Source organism: Saccopteryx bilineata, chromosome 1, assembly GCF_036850765.1.
Source record: "Saccopteryx bilineata isolate mSacBil1 chromosome 1, mSacBil1_pri_phased_curated, whole genome shotgun sequence".
Classification (NCBI taxonomy): domain Eukaryota; kingdom Metazoa; phylum Chordata; class Mammalia; order Chiroptera; family Emballonuridae; genus Saccopteryx; species Saccopteryx bilineata.
Genome location: NC_089490.1, coordinates 35,707,821 through 35,720,345, shown reverse-complemented (window position 1 = coordinate 35,720,345; position 12,525 = coordinate 35,707,821). Strand labels below are relative to the sequence as shown.

Genomic DNA, 12,525 nt, shown 5'->3' with positions numbered 1-12,525 from the left:
CCTCCCGCAGCCAAGGCTCCATTGGAGCAAAGATGGCCCGGGCGCTGGGCATGGCTCTGTGGCCTCTGCCTCAGGCGCTAGAGTGGCTCTGGTCGCAATATGGCGACGCCCAGGATGGGCAGAGCACCCCCCGCTGGGGGGCAGAGCACCGCCCCTGGTGGGCGTGCCAGGTGGATCCCGGTCGGGCGCATGCGGGAGTCTGTCTGACTGTCTCTCCCTGTTTCCAGCTTCAGAAAAAAAAAACAAAACAAAACAAACAAACAAAAAAAAAACAGTTAGACTTGCAATTCCTGAACATGACCTATCTGTCAATTTATTTGTATTCATTTGATAGCTTTATTAATGGATTTTATATATTTTTTCTATAGGGTTTTAACATTCAGTTTATTCTTAGGAAGTCTATTTTTATTTTTCTACTATTGTCCTAGATATTTCTTAAATTGTTTTTTAATGATATGCTGTTGATATTCAAAAATACACTTGAATTTTTTTACATTGACTTTGTGTAAAACACCTTGCCAAACTACTTTACTAATTTTAATTCATTTTCTGAAATTATTTAAATCTTTTTATGTACATACTTATATAAACTATGAATATTTTATATGTCCTAATATTTATCACATTTATTTCATTCAGTGGTTTGAACTATTGATGTTGAATAAAACATCAAAAATATGCATCTTTTCCTGACCAGTGGTGGCTCAGTGGAAAGAGCATCGATCTGAGACACTGAGGTCCCAGGTTCGAAACCCCAAGTTCACAGTCTTGAGCATGGACTCATCTGGCTTGAGTGCAGGGTCACCAGCCTGAGCATGGGGTCACTGGCTTGAACCCAAGGTTGCTGGCTTGAGCAAGGGATCACTGGCTGGACTGGACACTCCCTTTCCCATCAAGCCACACGTAAGATGCAATCTATGAACAACTAAAGTGACACAACTACAAGTTGATAACTTCTCATTTCTCTCCCTTCCTGTCTGTCTCTCTTTTCCACCATGCCCCCCTCCCAAAAAAAAAAAGAAAAAAGAAAAGCCCTGGCCGGTTGACTCAGTGGATAGAGCATCAGCTTGGCACACAGGAGAAGTGACCATCTGTTTCTCTCCCCTCTCTCTCTCTCTCTTCTCTCCCTCTTCACCTCCCACAGCCAGTGGCTTGACTGGTTTGGAGCATCAGCCTGGGTGCTGAGGATAGCTCAGTTGATTTGAGCATGGACTCCAGACAGGGGTTTCCGGGTATATCTCAGTTGGGGCACATGCAGGAGTCTATCTCTCTATCTCCCCTTCTCTAACTTAAAAACATCTTTACTTTGTTTCTCATATTATTTTACTAATTAAGTTTATCATTCTTACTGGTTTTCATTAGAAACCTTCTATTGGGATAGTGTTTGATTGAATTTTTTTATCAAATTATTTTTCTGTTCAAGTAAATTGTTAACCTTTTGATCATTAATTTGTTAATAAAAACATTACAATTGAAGGTTATAAATCTTAAACTACCTGTGTACCTATGATAAAGACAACTGAATGAAATATCATGTATTTTTTGTATATACAAAGGTCTTGGTTATGCTACTATTTGTTGAACGGGTTTTGTTTTATGAGTGGATTTGGTCAATAAACTATCTTTTCTGACTTGGTTTTGGTATCAAGTTTATACTGGCCTACTGAAGTGAGTTAGGGACAATTTTCCCACTTCTTTCTCTGGAATAGTCTGCATCGATTGGAATGACATATTTCTTAAAGCTCTGAGATTCCTTTTTACAACTGCTGAATTCTCGTATTTCATTGTAGGACATTTCATTATGATATATATTAAAAATATTTATGTGAGTTTTCCATATTCTAATTTATTTTTTCTCCAATCATAATTGAAGTATAATTTACATACAAAGAAATGCACAGGTATTGAGTGTGAAGCTAGATGAGTTTGTGACAAAATATATGCTCTATCTTCAACAAAACACGGAACAATTTCATCACCCCAGACGTTACCTTCATGCCAGTTTCCAGCCAGTTCAGCCCAGCTTCTATTCTGAGGAGGCAAACACTGCATGTTACTTTGCCTCTAGAATTCTGAATTAATGGAATCTAACCTAAGGTATTCTTTCCTGTTTGGCTCTTCCACTGAACATAATGCCTGTGAGATAATTCCTGCTCTGTGTCATTCAGTGACTAATTTCTTTCTGTTTATGTATGAACTTGTTTACTGTCCTTCGATGGGCATTGATTTATTAGTTTAAATGTGATTGTAAATAAAACGTCATAAACATTCTTGTGCAAGACAACCTGTGAGCATATGCTTTTATTTCTCTTGGTTAAATACTTACATATAGAATCACTGGTCATAGTAGAGCTTTATGTTTAAATTCAGTAAATAACTGCCAGTCTTTCCAGAGTAGATGTATCATTTTAAATTGTCAACAGTGATTGCTGAAGTAGTTTCACATTCCCATCCACATTCCCATTTGGTCTTTTTTTCAGTTCTGGCAATTCTGATGTGCATGCATGTGTTTATCAACTTGATGGAGTTCTTTATAGATTCTAGATAGTGGTAATTTCTCAGATATATGCACAGGGTGCAGTTTCTCCCAATGTGTAGCTTTTCTATTCAACTACTTAATGGTTTTTGGATCAGCAAAAGTTTTAGGGAGTACTTTTTGCTTCCCAGTTAAGTAACCTTTTCCAGCTTAAGTTTGCAATGGCATTCTTGTATGATTTCTCCCTAGAATCTTTATAAAATTAGTTTTTATATTTAGATCTATGACAGTTTCAAAATAAGGTTTGCCTAAATGTGAAGTAGAGCATACAATTGTTTTTGGTATTTTGCATATGAATATCCAATTGTTCTAGCACCACTTGTGAAGAACAGTTGACTTTTCAAATTTATTGCTTTGGCACTTCTGTTGAAAATCAACTGACCATTAAGTGTGATCTTTTCTAACTTTATACTGTTCCATTTATCTATTTCCTTCAGGTGCACAGTCCACCGCCCAGTACCATATTGAATAGATGGGGTGAAAGCAGACATCCTTGATTTTATCCTGAACTTTAGGGAAAATGCATATAGCTTTCACCATTAAGTGTGGTACTCTTTCTTACTGTGGGACCATAAATATTTTTTGAAAGTGGATAAATTCTGATTTAGAAGGGGCATACTTAATTTTATTTATCTTTTTCTTTCATGCCCCAATATGTGTTTTGATTTATTCAAAGCCCTATGTATATATTTTTTAAATGAACCAATGATTATCTGAGTGATTTAGTTTGATAATATTCCTTTTAGAAGATAACAACTAGTCTGATAAGTGCTCTTAGTTCACGTGGTTTTAACTATGCTTAATGACGAATAAACGAATTGAGTAGATACCCCCAAAATATTTCACTTAAACAGACTATTTTGTCTGCATGCTCTAGATCCATTTACACTTTTCTTTACATTTCCACATTACAGTATTTATTTGCTGATCCTAATTAAGGTAGAGAATTCAAGATTGAAGAAAAATAGATTCTTTTTTCAATCATGAAATTTGTAAGAGAATGTTATAAGCACAGTGCTTAACAAACATGAATATTACATTTTATTTTAAAAATCAATTTTAAATATTAACTTTTGCAATTTTGAAAGCACATAGACATGTGAAAGTCATTTATTTCAAATTTTGACTAGAGAAAACTATGCCATTAGAAATTTTGTAATCTAGAGTGTTTCTCTACTTTCTTAAATAAGTAATTTATTTATTTGCTATAGTGAATGATAAATTTAATAGATAATTAATTTTGGCATTGATTTGGGAAAGGGCATCCCTTTAAAAATATATGTCATATTTGAGGTTTGAAATAGTTTTATTTTGGTGTGTGTGGTGGGGGGAGGTGTGGGGCAGTGGTGTTTGTGTATGGCATAATTATCTACTCAATGGTAAAGTTGGAAAATCTTATAGCCCATAAATTATTCTTGCTTCAAATTATCATTCTTCTCTGCCTTAAAAACCAACCTTCTATTGATTTTGTTTCCTAGTTCAATTTTGTGGGGAAATTGCTTGGACCAAGAGGAAACTCCTTGAAGAGGCTACAGGAAGAAACAGGTGCTAAAATGTCTATCCTGGGCAAAGGATCAATGAGAGACAAAGCAAAGGTACTGAACTTTGAATTTGCTATTTAACACACACAGGAAGTTACCTGTACTACTGATGGCCAGATTTACAAGCACATCTCAACTGTTATCCCATCATTTCCTAGGAGTTTCACCTTCTGGGACCACTCTGTTGCACTTTCCTATGTCTCTTCTATTTTCATAAAAATCAATTATTGACCTTTTTTCTTTTCAGAACATGTAATTCTGTATTTTCATTCATTTTAATCCTTGCTGTAGGTTGTAATAAAATGTTTTCACTTTTTGAGTGACTTCTGTAGAATGTTTCTATATATCTGTGTTCATTTTCTTTAATTTTCTGACTGGATCCCTTTTTTTAGTCTTCCGCTGTGTCACCTAATCACATCCATTTCATCTCTCTGCTCTATTTCCCTTTGATCTTTTACCTGAAGCAATTTTAAATACCGAACTGCAAACCTAAGAGAGTTCTACTTTCTTTTTGAAATGTTTCAATGGTATTAAACAACTTATCTGACCTGAAAAGAACAATAGGCTAAGAAATAGATCAACTTTGATGTTTCAAATGATTATTTCACATCTGAACTATTTCATCTTTCCATTTTATAAAATGACAGCAATTTTCTGTCAGAATTCAACACTTTAGAAAATAACTATTCTAGGGATTTATTCATAAAAGATCTTTTAAAATTCATTGAAAAAGGGTGATGTGCTATAGTAGTATCATTTGACTAGGCCATACTATTCTGATTTCCTATGTTACCATGGAAAATAAAATGTTTAAATATTTTTTAATGACTATGGGTAGACAATTGCTTAGGAACTCTTTTATTAATTTTGAACTATTAATGGAACATCTTAAATGAAGAAATTTATATGAGAAATATCACAAAACTGGTACATGTTGTATACAAAAAATATTTTACTTCAAATGTAATAAGTCTACATATGGAGTATGAGGAAGATTCTCCATACGAGTGCTGTTTTTAGGATGGACCCATAGTCAACTCTATGTATTACAAAAGGAATGTTTCTTACTAGTCTTATTTTGAGTAGTATTTGGTTTCTCTATATTGTATGTAATTTCAAAAATAATTATATTATTTTCAATTCTCCTGCCTATAGTTTGAGAATATTTAGACAAAATAATAAAAGTATTTAAAAGATGATGACACCAATATCTAGTCATGACATAAGCTTTTACCCTCTGCCACAAACCTCTTTGAATTTTCTATATATGAGGACAGGTAAACACCGTAATCTATATGTGTACTGTTATATATTCTTTAATATCATTTTTGTTATATGTTCTCCATATATCCCTTAGTCTTACAATATAAAATTCATATGGTATGCTTTTAATCTCAAACATGCTCTTTTTTTTTTATTTGAATTACTGGGGGGGGTATTTGTTAATAAAACCATACAGGTTTCAAGTGTACAACTCAATAAATTATCTGCGTGCTGTATTATACACTCAGCACCCAAAGTCAAGCCTCTTTCTGTCCCTAATTGCCCCCCCTTTGCCATTCCCACCTCCCCCCTCTGGATTTTCTCTCTGGCTATCACCATACTGTTGTCTGTGTCTATGTGTCTCATATATACGTATATGTGTAATCCCTTCACCTTTCTCACCCAGCCCCCAACACTGCCCCCTGGCAGCTGTCCGTGGTTCTGCATATTTATGCTTCTCTTTCTATTTTGTTTGTTAAATCATTTTATTGATTAAGATAGATCTTCCCAGCAGGGCTCCCCAGACAACAGTAATAAGTTAATTACTCTCGTTTCATGTCACTTATTTTACTGAAATTTTCTGTTTTTCTCACTAAACTGTAAGCTTCCACAGGCCAGAGAAATGTCCTAGTCAATTTTGCCTACTCAGAATCTTCATGTAATCTCTCCATAGTTTTTAAAGCAGATAGGTGAATATTTTTTATTCCCATATATTTGGACATTTTTTTTTCTGTTCATAAAGGTTTTTTTTTGAGTTGTAATTTTTTTTATTAATTTATTGTGTTTACATAGATTCTAATGTCACCCGTGTTCCCCAGTACATCCCCCCTCTCATCCTCCCCCTAACGCCCTCCTACCTTCCCTCCAGGATTTGCTTTTCTGCTCTCCTCCCATCCTATTAGCCTATCACCCTCTTTCCCTCTGTCCACTTACCTTTTGGATCCTTTGATCTCGCCTCTGTCTCTATTCTGCTCTTCAGTTAATATTGTTCCTCGGATTTCTCATATTAGTGAGCTCATATGATATTTTTCTTTCTCTGCCTGGCTTATTTCACTTAATATAATAGTTTCCAGGTCCATCCATGTTGTCGTAAAAAATAATATTTCTGTCTGACCAGGTGGTGGTGCAGTGGATAGAGCATTGGACTGGGATGTGGAAGGACCCAGGTTCGAGACCCCGAGGTCGCCAGCTTGAGCGTGGGCTCATCTGGCTTGAGCAAAAAGCTCACCAGCTTGGACCCAGGGTCGCGGGCTTCAGCAAGGGGTTACTCAGTCTGCTGAAGGCCTGCAGTCAAGGCACATATGAGAAAGCAATCAATGAACAACTAAGAAGTCGCAACGCGCAACAAAAAACTAATGATTGATGCTTCTCATCTTTCCGTTCCTGTCTGTCTCTCCCTCTCTCTGACTCTCTCTGTTTCTGTAAAAAAATAAAATAAAATAAAATAATAATAATAATAATATTTTCTTCTTTTTCATGGCCCCATAGTATTCCATTGTATATATGTACCACAGCTTTTAAATCCAATCATACACTGACAGACACTTGGGCTGTTTTCAGGTCTTGGGTATTGTGAACAATGCTGCCATAAACATGGGGGTGCATTTCTCCTTTTCAAACTGTGTTATGGTATTCTTGGGGTATATTCCTAAAATGAGATGGCTGGGTCAAAAAGCAGTTCCATTTTTAATTTTTTGAGGAATCTTCATACTGTTTTCCACAGTGGCTTCTCCAGTCTGCATTCCCACCAGCAGTGCAGGAGGGTTCCCTTTCTCCACATCCTCGCCAGCACTTACTCTGTGTTGTTTTGTTGATGAGTGCCATTCTTACTGTTGATGAGTGATACCTCATTGTGGTTTTAATTTGCATTACTCTAATGATTAGTGATGTTGAGCATTTTTTCATCTGCCTATTCGCCATCTGTATTTCCTCTTTGGAGAAGTGTCTATTCATTTTTTTGCCCATTTTTTGATTGGACTGTTTATCTTCCTGGTGTCGAGTTTTACAAGTTCTTTACAAATTTTGGTTATTCACCCCTTATCAGACATATTGTCGAATATGTTCTCCTATTGTGTGGTTTGCCTTTTTATTTTGTTCATATTATCTTTAGCTGTGCAAAAGCTTTTTAATTTGATACAGTCACATTTGTTTATCCAGTCCTTTATTTCCCTTGTGTGTGGAGATAAATTAGCAAATATATTGCTGCAAGAGATGTCGGAGAGCTTATTGCCTATGTTTTCCTCTAGGATGCTTATGGTTTCATGGCTTACATTTAAGTCTTTTATCCATTTTGAGTTTATTTTTGTGAATGGTGTGAGTTGGTGGTCTAGTTTCATTTTTTTGCAGGTAGCTGACCAATTTTCCCAACACCATTTGTTAAAGAGACTGTCTTTACGCCATTGTATTATTCTATTACCACCCTTGTCAAATATCAATTGTTCATAAAGGTATGGGTTTATTTCTGGGTTCTCTGTTTGTTTCATTGATCTATATGCCTGATTTTATGCCAGTCCAAGCTGTTTTGAGTACAGTGGCCTTGTAGTATAACTTGATATTCAGAAGTGTGATACCACGCGCTTTATTCTTCGTTTTCAAGATTACTGAGACTATTTGTGTTCTTTTTTGGTTCCATATGAATTTTTGGAATATATGTTTTATATCTTTGAAGTATGTCCTTGGTATTTTAATAAGAATTACACTTAATTTATAACTTGCTTTGGGTAACATGGATATTTTAATGATGTTTATTCTTCCTAGCTGTGAACACGGTATATGCTTTCACTTGTTTGTACATTCCTTGATTTCTTTTATCAATGTTTTATAATTTTCCGAGTACAAGTCTTTACCTCCTTCATTAAATTTACTTCTAGGTATTTTATTTTATTTATTTTTGCAAAAGTAAAGGGGATTGTTCTCTTAATTTCTCTTTCTGACAGGTCAATGTTTGTGTATAAAAATGCCTCTGATCTCTGAGTATTAATTTTATATCCAGTCACCTTGCTGAATTTATTTATCAGGTCCAGTACTTTTTTGATTAAGACTTTAGGGTTTTCTACATACAATATCATATCTTCTGCAAATAATAATAGTTTTACTTCTTCTTTTCCAATTTGGATGCCTTTTATTTCTTCTTCTTGTCTGATTGCTGTGGCTAGGACTTCCAGGACTATGTTGAATAAGAGTGGTGAAAGGAGGCATCCCTGCCTTGTTTGTGATCCTAAGTGGATTGCTTTTAACTTTTGCCCATTGAGTATGATGTTGGCTGTGGGCCAGTCATTGATGGCCTTTATCATGTTGAGGTTTGTTCCATGTATTCCCACTTTGCTGAGAGTTTTGATCATAAATGGGTGTTGGATTTTATCGAATGCTTTTTCTGCATCTATTGATATTATCATGTGGTTTTTGTCCCTCCTTTTGTTTATGTGTTGAATTAAATTGATTGATTTGCAAATATTGTAGCAGCCTTGCTTTCCCAAAATAAATCCCACTTGAACATGGTGTATGATTTATTTCATGTATTGCTGGATCTGGTTTGCTAATAATTTGTTGAGAATTTTAGCATCTAAATTTATCAGGGATATTGGCCTATAGTTTTCTTTCTTTGTGTTGTCCTTGCCTGGTTTTGAAATCAGAATTATGCTCACCTCATAAAAGGAGTTTGGAAGTTTTCCCTCCTCTTGAATTTTTTGAAATAGCTTGAAAAGGATAGCAGTTAGTTCTTCTTTGAATGTTTGGTAGAATTCACCTGTGAAGCCATCTGACCCAGGGCTTTTCTTTTTTGAGAGTTTATTGATAACTGTTTTGATCTCATTTGTTGTAATTGGTCTATTTAGGTTTTCTGACTCTTCCAGATTGACTTTTGAAAGATTACATTTTTCAAGGAATTTGTCCATTTCACCTAAGATGTCTAATTTTTTGGCATACAGTTCTTCATAGTATTTTCTTATAATCCTTTGTATTTTTGCTGTGTCCATTGTTACTTCTCTACCCTCATTTCTAATTTTATTTATTTGAGTTCTTTCTCTCTTTTTTTTTTTTTTTTTGTGAGTGTGTCTAAGAATTCATCAATCTTGTTTACTTTTTCAGAAAACCAGCTCTAGGTTTCATTGATCCTCTCTATTTTTTTTTTTTTTTTTAGTCTCTATGTCATTTATTTTTGCTCTGGTTTTTATTTTTTCCTTCTTTGTACTTCCTCTAGGCTTTACTTGCTGTTCTTTTTCTAGTTCTTTTAGTTGCAGGATTAAGGTTTTTTTTGAGCTTTTTCTATCTTCTTAAGCTCTGTCTGTAATGCTATGAACTTCCCTCTCAGGGCTGCTTTTACTGTGTCCCACAGATTTTGAGTTGTTGTATGCTCATTTTCATTTGTTTCAAGGAAATTTTTTATTTCTTCCTTGATCTTTCTGTTGACCGAGTCATTGTATAATAACATGCTGTTTAGTTTTTAAGTGTTTGAGTGTTTTTCAGTTTTCCTATTGTAGTTGATTTCTAGTTTCATGCCATTGTGATCAGAAAAGATGCTTGATATGGTTTCAATCTTTTTAAATTTGTTGAGACTGCTTTGTGTCCTAACATGTGGTCTATCCTACAGAATGTACCATGAACACTTGAAAAGAATGTATATTCTGCTGCTTTAGGGTGAAAGGTTCTGAAGATATTTATTGAATCCAGTTGATCTAGTGTATCCCTTAATTCTGTTGTTTCTTTCTTAATTTCCTTTCTTGAGGATCTGTCCATTGAAGTTAGTGGGGTACTGAAATCCCCTATATTATAGTATTGCTGTTGATCTCTCCCATTATGTCCATCAAAATCTGTTTTATATATTTAGGTGCTCCTATTATATTTATAATGGTTATCTCATCCTGTTGGATTGCTCCCTTTATCATTATGGAGTGACCTTCATTATCCCTTACTATAGTCTTTGTTTTAAAGTCTATTTTGCCAGATATAAGTATTGTACCTCAGCTTTTTTTAAATTTCCATTTGCATGAAATATTTTTTTCATCCTTTTACTTTCAGTCTATGTGTATTTTTTATTTTGAGGTGCATCTCCTGTAGACAGCATATGTATGGATCCTGTTTTCTTATCCATTCAGCTACCCTATGTCTTTTGATTGGAGCATTTAATCCATTTACATTTAAGGTTATTATTGATATGTAGTTGTTTATTGCCATTGTATTCTTTAAAGTTATATTTCTCTTTTACTATATTCTTTTCCCCCTTTGTTCTGTTTACAACAGGCCCCTTAACATTTCTTGCAGCATTGGTTTGGTTGTAATAAACTCCTTGATTTTTTTGTTTGTTTGTTTGTTTTTTATCTGGGCAACTTTTAATTTCTCCTTCAATTTTAAATGATAGCCTTGCTGGATAAAGAAGTCTTGGTTATAGGCTCTTGTTCTGCATTACTTTGAATATGTCTTGCCATTCCCTTCTGACCTCAAGTGTTTCTGTTGAGAAGTCGGATGTCATCCTTATGGTGGCTTCTTTGTAGGTGATAGCCTTTTTTCTCTAGCAGCTTTTAATATTTTCTCTTTATCTCTTAGCTTTGGTATTTTAATTATGATGTGTCTTGGTGTAGATTTTTTTTTTTTATTTATCTTTAATGGAATTCTTTGTGCTTCTTGAACTTGAGTGACTTTTTCCTGTATCAATTAAGGGAAGTTTTCAGCTATGATTTCATTGAACAAGTTCTCTAACCCTTGTTCTTTTTTCTTCTTCAGGAACCTCTATGATGAAGATGTTGTTTCTCTTTAGGGTGTCACAAGGCTTTCTTAGAGTTTCCTCAGATTTTTTCAGTCTTTTATTTTTGCTGCTCTGCTTCCATGCTTTTACTTATCCTGTCCTCTAAGTCGCTGATTCTATACTCTGCTTCATCCAGCCTGCTTTTAATTTCTTCCAGTGTAGTCTTCCTTTCTGATATTGTATTTTTCATTTCTGTCTGGTTCTTCTTTATGATTTCCATGTTCTTTTTGATGCATTCAATTTCTTTACTTAAGTGTTCATTAAGTTCATTCATTGTAGCTTTGAGATCTTTAAGCATCCTAAAAATTATTATTTTATACACTGCATCTGGTAATTTGATTACTTTTGATTCATCCATGACTTTATCAGAGGATTTATCTTGTTGAAGCATATGACTTATGCTTCTCTGCCTACCCATTATTCTCTATGACTTGTAAGCTTCTTCCAGCTGTAATCTCCTTACCTAGTAGAGCTTCTTTGAAGCTTCTTTGAAGTCGTGAATTGTTTGTTTTTGTCTCAGTTTTCTTAACTCAGTGGTAGTCTTGTTTACTGATCTCAGTAGGGAGCTTATTTGGAGCTGTATCCAGGAACGTGGTGGGTGTAACCTGAGACTCTGAAGGCCCAATCTGCACCAGCTTCTCTCCTGGGGTGGGGTGCTTTCTCTGTTTCAGTAGGGGAGGTGTATCTCAGATCTTTATGGAGACCTGAGTTACTGCTCCTCCTCCCCACTTCCTGTTTTCAGCTGTGTCTTGTTTCTCTGATTGGAGCTGGAGAGCTTTCTGGATGTGGGTCACCTGGAACCACTTTAGGCTTGTGCTTTGTTGAGGGTTCAACCCCTCCCCCAGCTATGGCTGCCTCTGCACTGGATGAATCAGCTTCTCAGGTCATTTCATGTATTCCTCTGCCCATCACCATCTGTCTCTCTCTCCCCACTCTCCTTTTGGAAGACAAGCCAGCCCTCTCAGCTCACCTCATTCCCAGGTCCCCGGGCAAGTGTCTGTGAACGATATTCTCTGCTAGTCTCCTTGTAATGACAGTCCTTCTGGGCTCTCTCAGTCTCAGCCTCTCTTCGTTCCTGGAAGCAGGGGAGTCCCACCACACCTCGGCACTCCCTATCAGGTTCGGTGTGGCTTCTTCTTTGCTCCTTTGTTTTTGAGACCTGTTCTTTTAATCCAAAGTTGGTTTTTCACACTGATTGTTTCTAAATTAATTTGCAATCAAGTTTGGTAGTGTGAGCTGGGAGTCTGTGCATCTGCCTACTATGCTGCCATCTTGTGCCCTCCCCCCCCACCGTTCATAAAGTTTAAATTGGATTCCTTTTCCCTGTGAGCATGTTAGGTACCAGCATGATTACCTGAAAATTTAGTATGAAGTAAATTTGCTTTTATTAAGTTTCTATTAGGTTAAATTCACTGCTATTACTTAATATCCTGTTTCTCATTGAT

At 35.6% G+C, this 12,525-nt stretch overlaps 1 protein-coding gene across 2 annotated transcripts in view; it reads left to right on the top strand.

Annotated features, from left to right (window-relative positions):
• The window catches only part of KHDRBS2 (KH RNA binding domain containing, signal transduction associated 2), a 610,850-nt gene that overhangs the window by 216,268 nt on the left and 382,057 nt on the right, over positions 1-12,525 (top strand). For both annotated transcript variants that reach the window (XM_066252986.1, XM_066252985.1), the window contains exon 3: positions 4,015-4,131. In XM_066252986.1, the coding sequence (XP_066109083.1) occupies positions 4,015-4,131 (117 nt within the window). The remainder of the gene's footprint in view (positions 1-4,014; positions 4,132-12,525) is intronic.